This window comes from Chiloscyllium punctatum, chromosome 10 (genome assembly GCF_047496795.1).
Source record: "Chiloscyllium punctatum isolate Juve2018m chromosome 10, sChiPun1.3, whole genome shotgun sequence".
Lineage (NCBI taxonomy): Eukaryota > Metazoa > Chordata > Chondrichthyes > Orectolobiformes > Hemiscylliidae > Chiloscyllium > Chiloscyllium punctatum.
In genome coordinates, this window is record NC_092748.1 from 51,872,503 (window position 1) to 51,890,605 (window position 18,103).

Below are 18,103 nucleotides of genomic sequence, written 5' to 3' on the forward strand. Positions count from 1 at the left end.
CAGCAGTGCCCCCCACCTCCATACCCCAGTCACTGGGCCTGCAGCAGGACAACTGAATTCTGACCTTTATGTTGTGTACAATTTTTCACATAACTGTACAGCTAAAGCAAACACAAGGATATGAGGTGTTCCTGATGAATAGTTGTAAAATTATCATTTTGTGAGAGACATTCTCTTTCTCACAGCAGAACATCAGTTGTTTATCTTTCATCCACAGAGGCTGATCCTTATTTCACCGTGAAACTGCAAGATTATACTGCTGTCGAGAAAGATGAAGTCACCCTGGAATGTGAAGTCAGCAAGGATGTACCAGTAAAGTGGCTGAAGGATGGCAAGGAAATCATAGCATCAAAGACAGTTTCAATTAAAGCTGTTGACAAACGCCGTATTTTGACAATCAAAAAAGTTAACAATAAAGACAAGGGTACATTTGAGTGTGACTGTGGAACTGATAAGACAAAAGCCGTTTTGAATATTGAAGGTATGTACTTTATCAATGAGTAAACTTAGATGTTTCAAAAATCACAATGTAACAATCTTTCTTGATGTGTCGCTAAACACATTTTTAATACTGGTTACAGCTCGTATCATCAAGATACTGCGTCCATTGCATAATGTAGAAATCTTTGAAGGTGAAAAAGCACAATTTGAAGTAGAAATTTCAGAAGATGATGTGCACCCTCAATGGAAGCTGAAGGGTGAAGCTTTGCAACTTTCACCTGTAAGTTGTTCTTTTAACACTCCTGCCTTTACATTCGCAGTAACAAATTTTACATCAGAATTGTGATAAAACAATATGCTAAAATCTGCCTCCAAATAAACGTCCAGCTGAACTTTAGAGCCTGTATTGTAATTTCAAGAAGAAAGGTTGGAGTTAGTTTAATACAAATGAACTCCATATTAATTATTTTGAATTATTTTGTATTGACAGCAATGTGAGATTATCGAGGATGGCAAGAAGCACATTTTGACTCTGTACAATTGCAAGCTAAGTGATTCTGGAGAAGTTTCATTCCAGGCTGCTAATGCTACTTGCATGGCCACTCTGAAAGTCAAAGGTATTCTTATAATTCATTTAGAAGAATTTGTAATCTTTTTCTAAAGATATAATTATTTAAATCCAGGCTAGTAATTTAGCACTTTAGTTCTGTCCCTGTAAACAGAGTGTGTGATTTCCACCTGTAACATATGTATTTGAAAATGTATATATTTTCATCCCTGTGGGTTAGTCTAATCTCTTAACTTCCTACACTCCCTTTCAGAAATTCCACTCACCTTCATTGTACCACTTGAAGATGTGAAAGTATATGAGAAAGATGACGCAAAGTTTGAATGTGAAGTGTCCAGAGAGCCCAAAACATTCCGTTGGCTGAAAGGAACTGAGGAGATTAAACCTAGTGATAAATTTGAAATGCTAGCGGAAGGAACGAAACATACATTGTTAATTAAACAAGCTGCATTTGATGATGAGGCAAAATATATGTTTGAAGCAGAGGACAAGAGGACAAGTGGAAAACTGATTATTCAAGGCAAGTGAATGGATTAAAACAGCAAGATATAAATTCCTTAGTAGATAAATCGTTCTCTTGTTAATGTAGCTTTAATTTGAAAAAAAATGTTTTATTCATAGGCATACGCCTTGAATTCACCAAACCTCTTGAAGACCAGACGGTAAAAGAACGCGAAACAGCAGAATTTGTCACTGAGCTGTCTCATGACAACATACCAGTTGTGTGGTACAAAAATGACCAACGTCTACATCCAAGTAGGTCAGTGACTATGAAGGATGAAGGCAAAATCCATTCTATCACCTTCAAAGATGTGACCATTGATGATACTTCCCTCATCAAAGTTGAGGCTATGGATAAAAGTTCAGAAGCCAAACTCACTGTACTCGGTAAATACTGTATATATGGGAACACATGAACTATTTTTGCTACCAAACTTTGAACTGAAACATTGTTTTCTTTATTTGACCTCTCTAATTTGCCTTTACTTTCTGACTTTCCTAGAGGGTGATCCATATTTTATCAGCAAATTGCAGGATTATACAGCTGTAGAAAAAGATGAAGTTATCTTCCAATGTGAGGTCAGTAAAGCTGCTGCTCCAGTTAAATGGTTTAAGGATGGAAAAGAGCTGATTCCTTCAAAGAATCTTCAGATTAAAACAGATGGAAAGAAACGCATCTTAATCCTCAAACGGGCGCTGAAGAGTGATCATGGACAATATTCATGTGACTGTGGCACAGACAACACATCAGCCAAACTAAATATTGAGGGTAAGAATAACTAGATGGTGTCTTATTTATAGTACTTAGAAATACACAATTACCTCTGTCCCTTTCTTATTGTTTTAACAAGACTTGCATTTTTATTAACTGAGATTCTTTTGTTTTTAAAAAAATAATAATGATATGCTGTTCCTTGACAATAACAATTTACATTATTTTGCTTCAGAACGTGATATTAAAATACTACGTCCACTGTATAGTGTTGAAATCACAGAAACTGAAACTGCCCATTTTGATACTGAAATTTCTGAAGATGATGTACATGGCAATTGGAAGCTGAAGGGGGAGAATTTACAAGACTCTCCTGTGAGTTTTAACATGAGAGAGAATTGTTCCTTCTATTTTCCATCATTATCACCATCTTCCTTCCTTGAAAGCTTTACATGTTTTTTTTTCATATCTATTTAGGATGTAGAAATTAAAAAAGAAGGCACAAAACATTTTCTTTCACTGTACAATGTGCGCATGGATCAAGCTGGTGAAGTTGACTTTCAGGCTGCTAATGCCAAAACCAGTGCTCATTTGAGAGTCAAAGGTAGATAGCTCCTTAATATTGCATATCAAGGATATTCATAATCAAGAAATGTGCACTTATAAAATCTTTAAGAAATATTAATACTTTATTGGGAGAGAGGGAAGTGGTGGCCTAGTGTTGTAATTGCTGGACTGTTAAACCAGAGACCCGATTAATGTTTTCGGGACATGGGTTCAAATCCTACCAAGGCAGATCATAGAATTTGAATTCAATACAAATCTGGAATTAAGAGTGATGATGACCATGAAAACATTGCCTATTGTCAGAAAAACCTGTCTAGTTCACTAATGTCCTTTAGGGAAGGAAACTGCCATCCTTACCTGGCCTGGGCTACATGAGATTCCTGACCCACAGCAATGTGGTTGACTCTGGATGGGCACTAAATGCTGGCCTAGCCAGTGATGCACTCATCCTGTGACTGAATTTTTTTAAACTTTCCATGAATGTTTTAAATATCCTATGATGATATTTTTCATTTTGATGAAGTTCTCCAAAATTATTGACCATCCTAGTAATCAAATAGTGGGATACATTGTTTGCTGTTTAATGTTTGGATGTTGAATCAGCCCCTATGTCCACATTTTTGGAAAATACCGAAAGGCTGAATAGAATTGCGATGCAACCATATGGAACCAATCATATCTGAAAATAATTTTGGACCCATTGTTCCTTAAGTAGCAAGAAGGAAAGGTATTGCAATGAGTCTAAATAACATAGGCCAGGTTTACTGTGTTACTTGTCAGTAAATAAAATGTGCAAATACAGGTTTAAAATTCACTTGTTGCCCTGTCAGATAGCCTTGGTCATCTGGATAGTTAAATAGTTACAGTCTCCTATGAATGTTTAAATGCATCTTTAAATTAGAAAAGCACCTTTCTTGAGACTAACGGCATACCAATCTCTTTTGTATTCAAAGCTCGAGTGATCAGTTTACTTAGACCTCTCAAGGATGTGACAGTTACTGCTGGAGATTCAGCTACCTTTGAATGTGAACTATCATATGAAGGAATTGAAGTCCAATGGTTCTTGAAGGACAAGTTACTTGAACCTAGTGAAAGAGTATGTTGAGAAGTATTTTGTGTTGTTTCAGAATTCATAAAATTCACAGAATTTAAATTTAGATTTAATGTGATTTACTTGCACAATTACTCTGAGATTTTATTCATTATTGTTTTTGGTGGTTTGCAATTCCATTTTGGGAATTATCTATGCCATTTCAAGAAATAATGAGCTTTTGACTAACTCATGAAATTTAAACTATTGGGTATTACAAATAAATAAACCTCTGCATTAAACAATATATACTCTGTAATATTCACTATGTGTGGAAAGCATGAATTCGACAAAATGATGAAATGCATAACAAGATGTTTTAGTTGCTGGAGGTTTGAAATGAGAACAAGGAAATATTGAAATATTGACAAGGACACCAGTATCTGACCTTGTAATATTCATTTTAATGGTACCTTAAGAAAAGTAGCCATTTATAAAGTATGTATTAAAATTGATGCAATCTGTGGTATTGAGCTGGTAGTATTATTGATTTCCATCCTTTGTAATTGGCAAAACATGGCTAATATTCATGAGCTCTATGAATATTAAGCAACTTTTATTTTTATGCTTCAAAAATCCATACAGTAATGGAACGATTAATGTGTGTTTGCCAAAACCTTGAATTTGTAAAACCAAATATCACTAAATAAAATACACAATAAACTTATTCTGCTTTCATTTATCCAAACTTTATGCAAAAAATGTAAGGATAAATTTTAATTCAAATAAAGCATGAGAAATTTAGAAAACTAAAGAATGCACAGAATTGTAATATAATTTCTTGATATTTTGAAACAGTTGAAACATTGTAGTAGATTTACAAATGCTTGATATATTCCCACCGGTTGAAAGCAGGAAAGCGTAATCAGTATCCAAGTGTAATTGTTGTTTCAACTAGTTATGTTGTAACTATTTTAAATATGATTTGCATAGTAAATTTGCTAATGATCTAAAACACTTATTTTGGATCAGGTTGTTACTCGTTCTGAAGGCAGAGTGCACACCTTCACCCTCAGAAATGTCCAATTGGAAGAGGCTGGTGCAGTCAAACTCACTGCTAAAGATTTTGCAACATCTGCTAAACTTATCGTTAAAGGTGCGTGATGTGCCATGCTAATTAAATATTAGGGTTTTTAAAAATAACTATATTTGACCACATTTTTACAATTGATGCATTAAATCTTAATTTAAATCTTACGCAGAACCACCAGTTGAATTCACTAAGCCTCTGGAGGATCAGACAGTTGAAGAAGAAGCCACTGCTGTATTGGAATGTGAGGTGTCCAGAGAGAATGCCAAAGTTATATGGCTGAAGGATGGAAAAGAAATTCATAAAACTAAGAAATATGAAATGATTGTTGATGGAAGAGTTAGAAAGCTTATTATCCATGATTGCAAACCTGAAGATGCTAAAACATATACATGTGATGCCAAAGACTTCAAGACTTCCTGTTTCCTCACAGTGGAACGTAAGTAATTAGTGAACTTAAATCAGTGGTGTACACTGTTCATAACAAAAGCGTTCTGCTCTCACATTACTGATAAATTTGTTGCTATTTCTGTACCAATAAGATCTTGTTTCTTTCACAGCTCCTCGTGTTGAATTTATAAAGCCTCTGACTGATCTTGAGGTGAAAGAAAAGGAAGTTGCCAAATTTGTGTGTGAAGTTTCACGTGAAAATGCAAAGGTTTGCTTTCTACTTAAATTGTAATATTCATTTTTATTTTTTTATTTTCCCATTATGTTAATAACTAAATCCCAATGATGTTAACTTAAGCAAAGTGATGGATTAGATAATGTTACATTTCTTGCTGTGAGATCCATATGTTTGCACTTTCAATTCACTTGCAGTGTAATATTGCAATTGATGGGTCTTTATGGTAAATTTCCCTGTAGACTTTCTGGTGCGATGGTAGTTCCCTCACTTTAAAGTCTGAAATTTACTCAGTTTCTAAAATTTCAATTTTTTCAGGGGTGTGGCTGCATGAATACACGACATCACTAATTCTCATTTCTTCTGCCCATGTGCAGACTATCAGTGCCAAATTATCCATTCAAGGTCCCACTACAGGGCCAGGACTGTCCCCAGCCCAAACAACCCTGCCAAATACCATCAATGAGCTCCCTAGCCGGAGATATCTTTACCCACTCCATTCCATGTTCCTGCATTAGTCCCAGTGTTCCCAAAGTTAGTGTGCAGGTTATGTTGTGATTCACTATCTTTACAATAACCACAGACTTTGAGGCCTTCTCCATGAATGCAGGGTATCATTATCGTGTTCCTATGGTCATGAGGTACTCGCACTCAAATGTCTCATGGTATTTTTCAAGAATAGCACAAGGTTCTGAAGTTCGTAACCAATGGCCCAACTTCAGAATTCTCAAGGCTGCAGCTGCATTCTGTCTTCCCTATTTGGCTTTTTGGTGTTGGGCCAGGCCAAAAATTGTGAATCCTGTTCCCCAATGCTAGCAAAGACACAATTAGATTACTTACAGTGTGGAAACAGGCCCTTCGGCCCAACAAGTCCACACCGCCCCGCCGAAGCGCAACCCACCCATACCCCTACATTTACCCCTTACCTAACACTACGGGCAATTTAGCATGGCCAATTCACCTGACCTGCACATCTTTGGACTGTGGGAGGAAACCGGAGCACCCGGAGGAAACCCACGCAGACACGGGGAGAATGTGCAAACTCCACACAGTTAGTCACCTGAGGCGGGAATTGAACCCGGATCTCTGGCGCTGTGAGGCAGCAGTGCTAACCACTGTGCCACCGTGCCGCCCAAGCCACTGTGCCACTATTTATTAATTGTTAAATAACACCGCTCTAGACTTCTTCTGTTTACAGCCTCATAACTGTTACAACATGGAGAACAAACCCCTCTGTCAATTAAAACTAAACTCCCAGAAAAGCTCGCCTCACCTCATAATCTGTTAAAATGTGAGTGAGTGACAGACAATTCCTAATTTCCACTATTTAAAGAAAAATTACAATTTATTTTCCTAACAGAACTATTAACAAACTGAACACTCCTTCCCATAATTGAACACAATCCTATTAACATGCTGTTCCAATAAAACAATTATTAAACATTAATCTCAAGTCCATGCAGTATCTGTCTTTTCCGCTGTCTTCAATCTCTGTTTGCTGATCTCCCTGGTCTTCTTTCTTTTTACTGCGAATAAGTTTTACAGGAAATGGTAACTTTTCATATAGAGTGTCTTCTAATTTCTTTGAGAACAAGATATTAGATGGGCTGTTAGCATGCCGGAACTACGGCAGTTGCTCTGCTGTTCAGTAGCAGTTGCTCCAACCAATTTTCAAAATGTTCACCATTTTTATACCTCCCAACATCATACCCTCTCATTGGTCCAATGTTGTCAGAACAATAAATTCAAACTCAATTGGGTTTTATTATCCAGGTCATGATTTAAATTAGTTTTTCAAATTTGAATTGTTGTCAAAACAGCAACCAAAATTCAAGTATCCATTTAACAGCCATTTATTACATCTATCTATTTTGGAACAGCCCGTCTCCCAGCTGTTCTATTCAGGCAACTGAGCCTGCATTTCAAATTCAGTCCAAACTTCAGAAAATATTTCTATTTTAGCATGAACATACACTCATTCAACTTTGTAACACAACATTCTACATGCTCCTGGAAATGTTATTATGACTCATTAAGTGGAAACTTCCCTGTAAAACAAGTTTCAGGCATTTAACCAAAAAAACCAATGTTCAATTTTTTTTTAAACTTACATGGTTGCATCAGTCAAATTGGGTGTTCCCTCTAATTTAGTTTATAAAGAAATAAAAATAAACAATCAGTAAAATTCTTACCAGTCCCTACTCTACTCATATAAAACACTCTGACTCTGAACTTGCAAATTCTACAGTTGTAAAACAATCACTGAAAACAAGAGCAAGGAGAGCAGTACAAAAAATATTTACCTGGATTCAGTCATTAGGTCAGGCCAGAGATCAGACAATCCAAACCAACCACCATAACCAAAAAGATTTCAATCAACCTCCGCAAACTGATGTCTAAGTTGGAAGAGGATCAATGATTGCATCAAAAAACTGTATCAGATGTCGCTAAGCTACAGTCCACATAGTGATTACTCTGTCACCATTCCTGGGTGTGTATTGTTATCACAGTTATAGAAAAGACCAGCCAGGACAAAGGCTATGGGAACAGAAGCATAGCTGTAATGTTACTGGACTGGTAAGAGGCTAGAGTCATGGCCCTGGATTTCCCCAAGAGTTGAGTGATCCCAGTGCCAAAGTAGAAAGTGGAGCCCAAACTTAGGCATTGACCTTGGTACCAGAAATTACAAGGTACACCTTGCCTAATCCTCCTCCCTAATTAGGAGAGCTGTTCCACAGCCTGCCAAATAACAGCCTGATACAGGCATATTCAGACAATTATGCCTTACAGCCAATGTCCAAAACTCTTCCATTGTCTTCCATAGATTTGCCCTATCCACACCAACAGAATAGACCCATCAGAGCTGATGGCACAGTGATATTCAGTACTAAGCAGCATTAGGAGTCATCAATATTGACTCTGATCTGAATGACATAGACAAAAATTGGCAAGGAAACCTCCTGCTGAATCTCAATTATGGCCTTCCCTCAACCGAAAAATAGCATTCTTACATGTGTAACATCAATTCGAATAAACTCTGAGGGTAACAAGGTGTACAGAATCTAGCTGAGGATGCAACCTTGCCCACGTCCTAACTTTTAATTATACAGTGGCCTGTACTTTCCTCAGGGCTTTCCAAACAGTTCACAATTAACATAGTACCTCTAATTACATCGAATCTACTGCCTGGAAACAGGCCATTCAGTCCTATCACAGTATCTATGCTCCGAGGAGAATCACAGAATTATACTGGTCAGAATGAGGACATTCGACCCATCAGTGTGCACCACCTCCTTTGGTATAAATTACTAATACCTTGGTGTGTACAACACAATTTCAAAATCTGCAGTCAATATGAAACATAGAAAGTTGTGAGGATGGTGTACAAACTCAAAAATACAAGGAGTTTTGGAACAGATGGGCAAATGGCAGAGGAAATTCCAAACAAAAAAGTATGAAATTATTCATCTTGGTAGGGAGAATGGAGAGAGACAAAGTAAAATACAGTACAAATTTAATGGAAGTGCAGGAGTAGAGGTTTATTTGTGCAAAATTCCTTGAAGGTGCCTGGACAGATTGAGGGCATGGTTAATAACGCATACCGCATCCTGTACTTTATCAATAGGACAGTTCCTTTGAAAGAATAACCTGATTAGTTCCACATCCCTTCCTCCCTATAGTCCTGTACATTCTTCAATTCCAGAAAATAATCCAATTCATTCGTGAGTGCCTTGCTATCAGTCACTCCTATCAGACAGTGCATTCCAAATCTTAAGCACTTCCTGCATGAATACGTTTTTCCTCATGCCTCCTTGCTTCTTTTGCCAGTGACCTTAAATCTGTGCCTTCTGGTTTTCAATCTTTCCTCCAATGATTTGTCTATTGTATCTCCTCTGTTGAATAATTTTGAATACTTCTGTCAAACCCCCTCTCAACCTTCTCCTCTTCAAGGAAAACAACATGACTTCTCGAATCTGTTTGCATAGCTGCAGTTCCTCCTCCCTGGAACCATTTTCGTGAATTGATCCTGCACTCTCTCTAATGCCTTCGCTTCCTTACCAAAGTGTGATGTTCAGATCTGGACTCTAGCTTAAATTAAATTAATGTTTCATGCAAGTTTAACCATACACCCTTGCTTTTTGTATGTTTTGTTCTATTGATAAAATCAAAGTTACTGTATATTTCATTTACCATGTACTCAATCTGTTCAAGGTATTCATTTTTTATGCCAAAAGAGCTGGTGCAGACCTCCTTCCACTCTGTTTGGTTCATCTGCTTATCATTTACCTTCTCATATCCTTCCATTCCTGACATTCTCATGTGTTTACCTAGTTTCCCTATAACTGCATAATGTTATTCAGATTCTTTGCTGTGTGGACAGAAACTATACCTTCCCATGACTTGTGATGAAACAGAAAAGAGGGTTCTTTGCGCTGTCAAATTTGGTATCAACAATGATTATGTTCCACAAAAAGTTCCCAAATACACTTAGAAATATGAGGACCTGATCTGATTCATCTCTGCAAATATGCCATCTGACCTTAACTAAAAGTTACAATGACAATTGCTGTTGCTGTGTTTAGGAGATTCCAAGAACATTGGTATTGCTATTTACACCAGTGTCACTTTCAGCATAGAATGCTATGGCACCTATATTGGCTTCTAGACTCCAATTCTTTCATTCTCAGATTTGTAACACATCTTTCTGAGTAAATTTGAAGACAATATCTTTAGTATTTTGAACTTGCTTCACATACTGTTCTATAAGAAGATTCATACAATGATCCTGAGCAAAACATTATATGTTTTCAATTATTTTAGGTGCGCTGGTTTAAAGATGGTGTCGAAATAAGAAAAGGTAAAAAATATGACATCGTTGCTAAAGGAGCAGAGAGAATGCTCATCATTCACAAGAGCAGCTTTGATGATGAAGCTGAATATGAATGTGATGCAAGAACAGCTAAAACATCTGGATTGCTTACAGTTTTAGGTAATCAGTCAGATCAATGCAGAATTGAAATATGTTCAGAAATACATTTTAGATGTTATTTATACATCTGTACTCATATACAATGTTTTGTTTTGCAGAAGAGGATGCTTTCTTTACAAAGAACCTTGTGAATGCTGAAGTTACTGAAACAAACAATATTAAATTGATTTGTGAAGTTTCTAAACCAAATGCTGAAGTAACTTGGTACAAGGGAGATACCGAATTGCCTGAAGTTGGTCGATATGAACAGCTTACAGATGGCAAAAAGCGAATTTTAGTAATTCAGAACACTAATCCAGATGATGCTGGTGAATATAACTGCAGACTCCGAACTGCTCGGACTTCATGTGAACTTCAAGTTCATGGTATGTAACATGATCAGTTCTGATATGGGTTTATTTTTACAACCAAGCCTTAATTTTATCCATTGTAATTTATTAATTTTATTGCAGAGCTGGCACCAGAGTTTATTTCTAGACCACAAAATCTGGAGGTAGTAGAAGGAGACAAAGCAGAGTTTACCTGTTCAGTATCAAAAGAAGCCTATGAAGTGAAATGGTTTAGAGGTGATAAAGAGCTTAAATCAGATGATAAATATCAAATCATATCTGATGGCAAAAAGCGAGTGCTCATTATCATGGACTCCATACTAAAGGATGAAGGAACTTACGCTGCCATGATTGGTAACTCAAAAGCACCAGCAGAACTGACAGTTATTGGTAGGTCATATAAATAAATTGTTTGTGTATAACAGCTAGCATGAAAATTGACAGTAAATTGTATTTGCACCATCAAATTACATTGAATCTTGCTGAAAAGAGAGACCAGTTGTCAAATCCATTCATCTTGCACCCATCAAGACAAAAGCAAGTTTCAACTGGCCAAAACAATGAATACCACAGAAGAAAAAAAAACTCTTATACATAAGTGAATGTTTTAACTCCTGTCATATTACAAAATTGTTACGACACAAAAGTTGGCCATTCAGCCCATCATGTCTGCACTGGATCTTTAACCTAGTCCCAATCTCCTGATATTATTCCTATACCCTTGCATACTATTGCTGCCCAAATGATTATCCAATCTAACCATCTTGCAAAAGGTGGAACTGTAATGTTTGATATGATTGACATTGCTTCACCAGGTCTCTTGCTGGATTGCCTAGACATTTGTCCAAAACAGGCAGAAGTAACCATTTCTGATAAGAATTGGTTAGTTCAATTAGCTAGATGGCTAGAATATGGTTTAGAATAATGCCAACAACATTAGTTGAATTATTAGTGTGACTCTTCCCTCATGTTAATGTTAGAGGAATAATTGCTTTTTACAAGTAGATAACTGCATGCAAAAGTAGTTACTGAAACTAAGTTAGTTCATATTTTGAATAAACTTGTTTTTTTTTCTCAGAATGTCTTAGGATAATAACTCCTATCAAAGACCAAGTAGCCACAGAAGGACAAGAAATTGTATTTAATTGTGAAGTTAACACTGAAGGTGCCAGAGCCAAATGGTTTAAAAATGAAGAAACTATCTTTGATAGTCCAAAATATATTATGCTCCAGAAAGATTTAGTTTATACTCTCAGAGTCAGAGATTCGCAGAATGTTGATCAAGGAAAGTACACCATTGCACTAACAAATCATCGAGGTGAACATGCACAATGTTCAGCAATGTTACAAGTAGAAGGTAAATACTTTTTCTTGAATTTTAGACAGCTATACAAACATAATGCAAGTAAAGTGCTATAAGCATTATCCTCTTTTTAATCTAATTTAACCAGAGGAAGAGCTAAAAATCATTGAACCTCTTGAAGATTGTGAAACAATGGAGAAGAAGTCTGTCACCTTCTGCTGCAAAGTGAACCGTGAAAATGTCACTCTAAAATGGATGAAAAATGGGGAAGAAATTACATTGGACAAGAAATTTCTATACAAAATTGACAAGAAAAAGCATTCTCTTCTCATTAGAAACTGTGCATTCAAAGATGAAGGTGAATACACTGTAATTGCTGGAAAAGACAAATCAGTTGCAGAACTTCTTATCACAGAAGCACCGACAGATTTCGTTCAGCATATTCAAGATCAGACTGTAATTGAGTTTGAAGATGCCACATTTGAATGCCAGTTGTCTAAAGAAAAGGCTGCAGTGAAATGGTACAGGAATGGCAGAGAGCTCAGAGAAAACAAAAAGTATGTTTCCATTTATTTTCTTTGTTTAAACAAAAGCTGTCATTCATCAAAGTTTCATAGAGAACATATGCATCATTCATAATCTTGTTACATTGACAGGTATAAGTTTGAAAAAGATGGTAGTTTTCACAGACTTATTATAATGGAATGTCGACCAGAAGATGAGTGTGAATATTCCTGTGGTGTTGAAGAGAGACGTTCAAGGGCTAGACTTTTTGTTGAAGGCAAGTACTGGTTTAGCTAAACAAGTGTACCATGCCAATTTTTAAAAATCAGAAAATGCAAGGCTAGTTATTATTTTTCTCTTCCCAGAAATCCCAGTTGAGATCATCAGACCTCCACTAGATATTTTTGAGGCTCCAGAATCAGATGTTATATTTGAAGCTGAATTAAACAAAGATAAAGTTGAAGTCAAATGGCTGAGAAATAATATGATAATCGTTCAGGGTGATAAACATCAAATGATGAGTGAAGGAAAGGTCCATCGGTTGCAGGTTTGCAACATCAAACCACGTGATCAGGGTGAATACAGATTTGTTGCCAAAGATAAATATGCAAACGCCAAACTGGAACTTGCAGGTATGTTAGTTTGAACGTTTTGAGCATTCTTGTGAAATATTTCCTTTTCTATCACTGTTTACACTTTAAAGATTTGACATATATTTGACCTTTCAATCTTCTCATTATAGCGGTGCCAGTAATCCAGGTGACAGATCTGAACCTTGTAATTGATGCTGGAAAACCATTCACAATGACACTTCCATATAATTCTTACCCACGAGGTGAAGCTGAATGGTTCAGGGAAGACAGTGCTACTTCTAATTATGTCAGCCTGCCCAAACAGAACATTCACACAACTACAGATACCACTAATTATAGACTTTTTGATCCAAAGAGAACTGACAGAGGAAGATATAAAATTATTATTCATAATAAACATGGAAAGGGTGAAGCATTTATAAATTTGGATGTTATTGGTAAGCATTCTTTGTTATGCATACATTCTATAATTATTATGCTACAAAATGTTTTCATAAAATACCTTCTAAAATATATTTCCTAATTTTTTTTTGTCATTTTACAGATGTACCAGGCCCAGTCCAGAATTTGAAAGTAATAGATACAAGTGATGGTGAGGTCAGTCTTGCTTGGGATGAACCTGAGACTGATGGTGGCAGCAGAATCCTTGGCTATGTTGTAGAACGTCGTGACATATTGCGCAAAACATGGACTTTAGTTACTGATCATGCTGAAAATACCGAATTTACAGTGACTGGTCTCCAAAAAGGAGTAGAGTATCTATTCCGCATCAGTGCAAGGAACAGAATAGGTACAGGTGAACCTGTGGAAACTGACACACCTGTTGAAGCTAAGAACAAGTTTGGTAAGTACCTAACCATATAGGTTCACTCGCTTAAATGACTAATTCCAAATTATTTCTGTGGATCAGTGCACAAAATAACAAAAAATGTTTTTTCTATCAGATGTACCAGATGCACCATTGAATGTCCAAGTGAAAGATGTGAACAAATTTGGTGCCACCATTACTTGGGAACCACCAGAGTATGATGGAGGAGCAGAAATCACTAATTATGTTATTGAATTCCGTGACAGAACCTCTGTCAAATGGGAACCAGCTATGACCACCAAAGCTGATGAACTCACTGCTCAGCTGAATGACGTAGTGGAAAACAGAGAATATATATTCCGTGTCAGAGCAGAAAACAAAGCAGGTGTAGGAAAACCCAGCGCAGCTTCACGTCCTGTGAAGATTATGGATCCAATATGTTAGTATCTTTTCAAAGATATGTGTTTTTGTAAGAAATTCTTTCCAGTCTTTAAATTAGTGCATTTACTAACTGATTTTCCTTCTCCAGCCAAGCCAAGTCCACCCATTGAATTTACCTCATCAAATCAAACCAAAGAATCTGTGCAGTTGAAATGGGAACCTCCGCTTAAAGATGGAGGAAGTCCAGTACTGGGCTATATCATTGAACGACGTGAAGAAGACTCAGATAAATGGATTCCCTGTAACATAAGACTTATTCCAGAAACAGCATTCAAGGTTATTAGCTTTTTTAAATCTAAAAATATATCAGTGTTGATTCACTGAGGGCTAAAGGTAACTGTTGGTCCAGTGGAATTTTAGAACACAGTTCACCCACAATCCATCATCAAGACTGATTGTCAGCTGCTGCTGAATACTGGTCCCTCAGCAGCTCTTCTTCCTAGATTTCTGACACACATTTGTGCATTGATCTATAAAGCACTCGGTAACTGCAACATTCTACATAGCATTGCCCTAACTGATGGGTCGTATGGGTGTTTTGGAATCAAGAACAAGCTTTCTCTTAACATGTCTAGACATAAGAAATAACCTGGAGAACATTTGCTTAGTTTAATTTTGCAGAGTTACAGGTGGAATTTAAAAATAAATTGATCTTCAGTTGTGAACAACATCATTGCTTACTTCCTTTGCACATCCCTATTTGCTAAAACCATATTGAAACAACCAGATGATGTAGAACTAGAGTGATATTTAGGCCAGACTCAGACCAGATTCAGGAAATCATTTAATTAGGGATGGGAATTTGCGATGGATGTAGATCAGAGAACTTTGAAGGTTTGTCAAGCATGGACTTCAGTGACCTAGTGAAGAAATGAGGCCCTGAGGTATTGAAAGTACATGCAACAATTTTATTGGTGATGCAGGATGTTAAGGAAGACAAGATGGGAATCACACTGCAGACTGCAAGTGGAAGTGAGTTGATGCCAAGATTGGGAAAAAGTTGAATACTGATAACTTTTGAAGAGTGAATGGAATTATAAAGATGATGGAGAAGGTTGAGGAAAGTCAACAATAGGTTTTAAAGTTGAGTTTTGCAAGATACATTTGAGTCTTCAACATATAAGGCCTGATACTTGTGATGACTGGAAAAAACCTTCTAAGATATTAGTACTTTTTTGATATTCCATCTATTTTAATTTTTGACATTACAGGTTACTGGTCTGAAGAAAGGAGTAAAATATTATTATAGGGTATCTGCTGAGAATGCAGCAGGGGTTTCTGATCCTGCTGATACTCTTGGACCACTAACAGCTGATGATCCTCACGGTAATGAATCTCCTTTTCTAAATAAGAATGTATTAAAGGCTACAAAACTGAGTTTCTTTTTTAAATTATGACAATTTGTATAACATTTTAAGATTGGTTACATTTTCCATTTTAGTGGCTCCTACCTTGGACTTGAGAGCATTCAAAGATGGGCTGGAAGTCATTGTTCCAGAACCACTGAAGATTCGTGTACCTATCTCTGGCTATCCTGTACCCATTGCAAAATGGGCTGTCAACGATAAACCTCTTGAAAGTAGTGATCGTGTGAAGATGGAGACAACTGCAACATATACACAACTGGTCATTTCTCCCAGTGAGCGTCCCGATAAAGGATTGTATAAATTGACACTGGAAAATGATGTGTCATCTGTCACGGGAGAAATTAATGTAAACGTAATTCGTAAGTATCTGAATATTTTCAGAACACAATAATCATTTCAAGATGATTCTACAGTAGTTTCCACATACAGTACAATCTTTAACATTTAAGTTCAGAGAAGTAACTGCAAACATAATCAGAGACGAGTTTGCGGAGGTTTTCAAAGATAGAAAAGAGAAGCAGAGATACAGCCCAAAGTGGACTGAGAAAAGAAAAAAGTTAGTAGCAAGGATTTGAGCATTAAAAATAAACTCAAGGTATTTAATACTTTGTTGTTATAACTTCCCAGAGCGCCCAAGTGCACCAAATGACTTTAAAGTGTCAGAAATTGGTAGAAATACAGTACATCTGATGTGGGAGCTACCAGATGATGATGGTGGAAGCCCAATCACTGGATATCTGATTGAAAAACGTGAAGTTAATCGCAAGACTTGGACCAAAGTAAGTCAGAAATTGTACTAATCACAAATTTACCTTTGAGGTGAACGCATATATATCAAACTAATGATTCAACAATTGTAAGCTTTTTTCAATAAAAGAGTTTAGGCTGTCTCCTGTGGAAAATAATATTGCAAGCCAAAGTCCACAGACTGAGATATTGATGAAAACAAGCAAGAATAGATCTATTCAGGTGTCAGTTCACAGGTAGCTCCATTTTTGCTATCAACTTTATCCATTACAATATTGAGGTCAATCCCATGTCAGTACTTTTCTGCACCATGAGATTTCAGTGCAGATTTAAGCATTTTTATTCAAAGTCACTTGCAAAATTTTCTGTCTTTTTTAGTCCAGTCTTGTTTTCTTCTGTCAAATTCTCTTCAAAGCTGTTTAGAAATACTCATTTTCCCGGCATTGCAGAGAGAAAATATAAAAGATGCTTGTTGGACCAATGTCCTCTTATGTTTCTTCAAGACATTCCAACGTTCTTTATTCAGCCAGTGTTGAGCCTACAAATAGGTCAATCTTGAAGTGAGGTGACTATTAGCATCCCATTTGCTTCAATTTCCTCTCTATCTGATGGAAAGGTGCTTGATTAGACTGCTTGTGTTCCATACTGAAATTAAAGGGGTGTCAGCAATTCAAACCAATTCAAACCAATTAAGACCAAAGGCTTTTCTTGAGCTTCATTGAATCTTTGATCTGGAACTCCTCTAAAGCTGTATACCAATGCCCTTCCACGCATCAGTACTAGGTCTGTGGTTAATATGAAGCTACCCAGAAAGTGAAAGTGGCCCTTCAGTCTATTGTACATCATCTACAGAGGGAAAAAGTGGGATTTGGCTGTGTTTAACAGAAGTGATAGCAATATTTCTATTAATGTTTATCAATGTTTGTTATGTTTCTGATGACTCATCATATTTTGTGCTGTTTAGGTAATTGACAAAATCCAAGATTTAGAATTTACTGTCCCAGACCTCGTCCAAGGAAAAGACTACCTGTTTAAAGTTGCTGCCTGTAACAAATGTGGCCCAGGAGAACCTGCATATATTGATGAACCTGTTAATGTTTCTGCACCAGCAAGTAAGTATTCATCATTTGTATTTATACTGAATTTATAGTGATTTATACTGAAAATATTACTTTATCTATTCTCTATATATAATCCCTAAGTTGAATTCCCTCTGGTCTTTATCAGTTACTGTCTCTGTGAGGTGGTACCAGGGAGACCCCTGCATTCCTCAGTGCTGGAGTGGAACTTCTAGCATGCCCTTATTTTACCATTTTGGATCCCTTCCCTTGCTTTGTTTGCAACTCTGTCTCTGCAGACATCTACCAGGAAGCCAGTAGACTGATCCTCAAAACGCTTCTGTACTTAAAACTGTCCCTTGAGGTGTGGCAGTATTCCCACCATGAACCTACAATCGCATTCAGGAAATTAGTTTGGAGATGCTGTAG

At 36.7% G+C, this 18,103-nt stretch overlaps 1 protein-coding gene across 1 annotated transcript in view; it reads left to right on the forward strand.

The window, feature by feature from the left end:
- The window catches only part of ttn.2 (titin, tandem duplicate 2), a 346,071-nt gene that overhangs the window by 230,973 nt on the left and 96,995 nt on the right, over positions 1–18,103 (forward strand). The window contains exons 168-194 of the mRNA XM_072579113.1: positions 218–481; positions 582–721; positions 932–1,058; positions 1,263–1,529; positions 1,631–1,897; positions 2,013–2,279; positions 2,458–2,597; positions 2,700–2,826; positions 3,743–3,885; positions 4,852–4,975; positions 5,082–5,348; positions 5,470–5,567; positions 10,356–10,524; positions 10,623–10,889; positions 10,977–11,243; positions 11,932–12,210; positions 12,305–12,713; positions 12,813–12,937; positions 13,026–13,292; positions 13,403–13,690; positions 13,798–14,097; positions 14,198–14,500; positions 14,591–14,778; positions 15,714–15,828; positions 15,944–16,228; positions 16,497–16,648; positions 17,581–17,728. Coding sequence (XP_072435214.1) covers positions 218–481; positions 582–721; positions 932–1,058; positions 1,263–1,529; positions 1,631–1,897; positions 2,013–2,279; positions 2,458–2,597; positions 2,700–2,826; positions 3,743–3,885; positions 4,852–4,975; positions 5,082–5,348; positions 5,470–5,567; positions 10,356–10,524; positions 10,623–10,889; positions 10,977–11,243; positions 11,932–12,210; positions 12,305–12,713; positions 12,813–12,937; positions 13,026–13,292; positions 13,403–13,690; positions 13,798–14,097; positions 14,198–14,500; positions 14,591–14,778; positions 15,714–15,828; positions 15,944–16,228; positions 16,497–16,648; positions 17,581–17,728 — 5,793 coding nt within the window. The remainder of the gene's footprint in view (positions 1–217; positions 482–581; positions 722–931; positions 1,059–1,262; positions 1,530–1,630; positions 1,898–2,012; positions 2,280–2,457; positions 2,598–2,699; positions 2,827–3,742; positions 3,886–4,851; positions 4,976–5,081; positions 5,349–5,469; positions 5,568–10,355; positions 10,525–10,622; positions 10,890–10,976; positions 11,244–11,931; positions 12,211–12,304; positions 12,714–12,812; positions 12,938–13,025; positions 13,293–13,402; positions 13,691–13,797; positions 14,098–14,197; positions 14,501–14,590; positions 14,779–15,713; positions 15,829–15,943; positions 16,229–16,496; positions 16,649–17,580; positions 17,729–18,103) is intronic.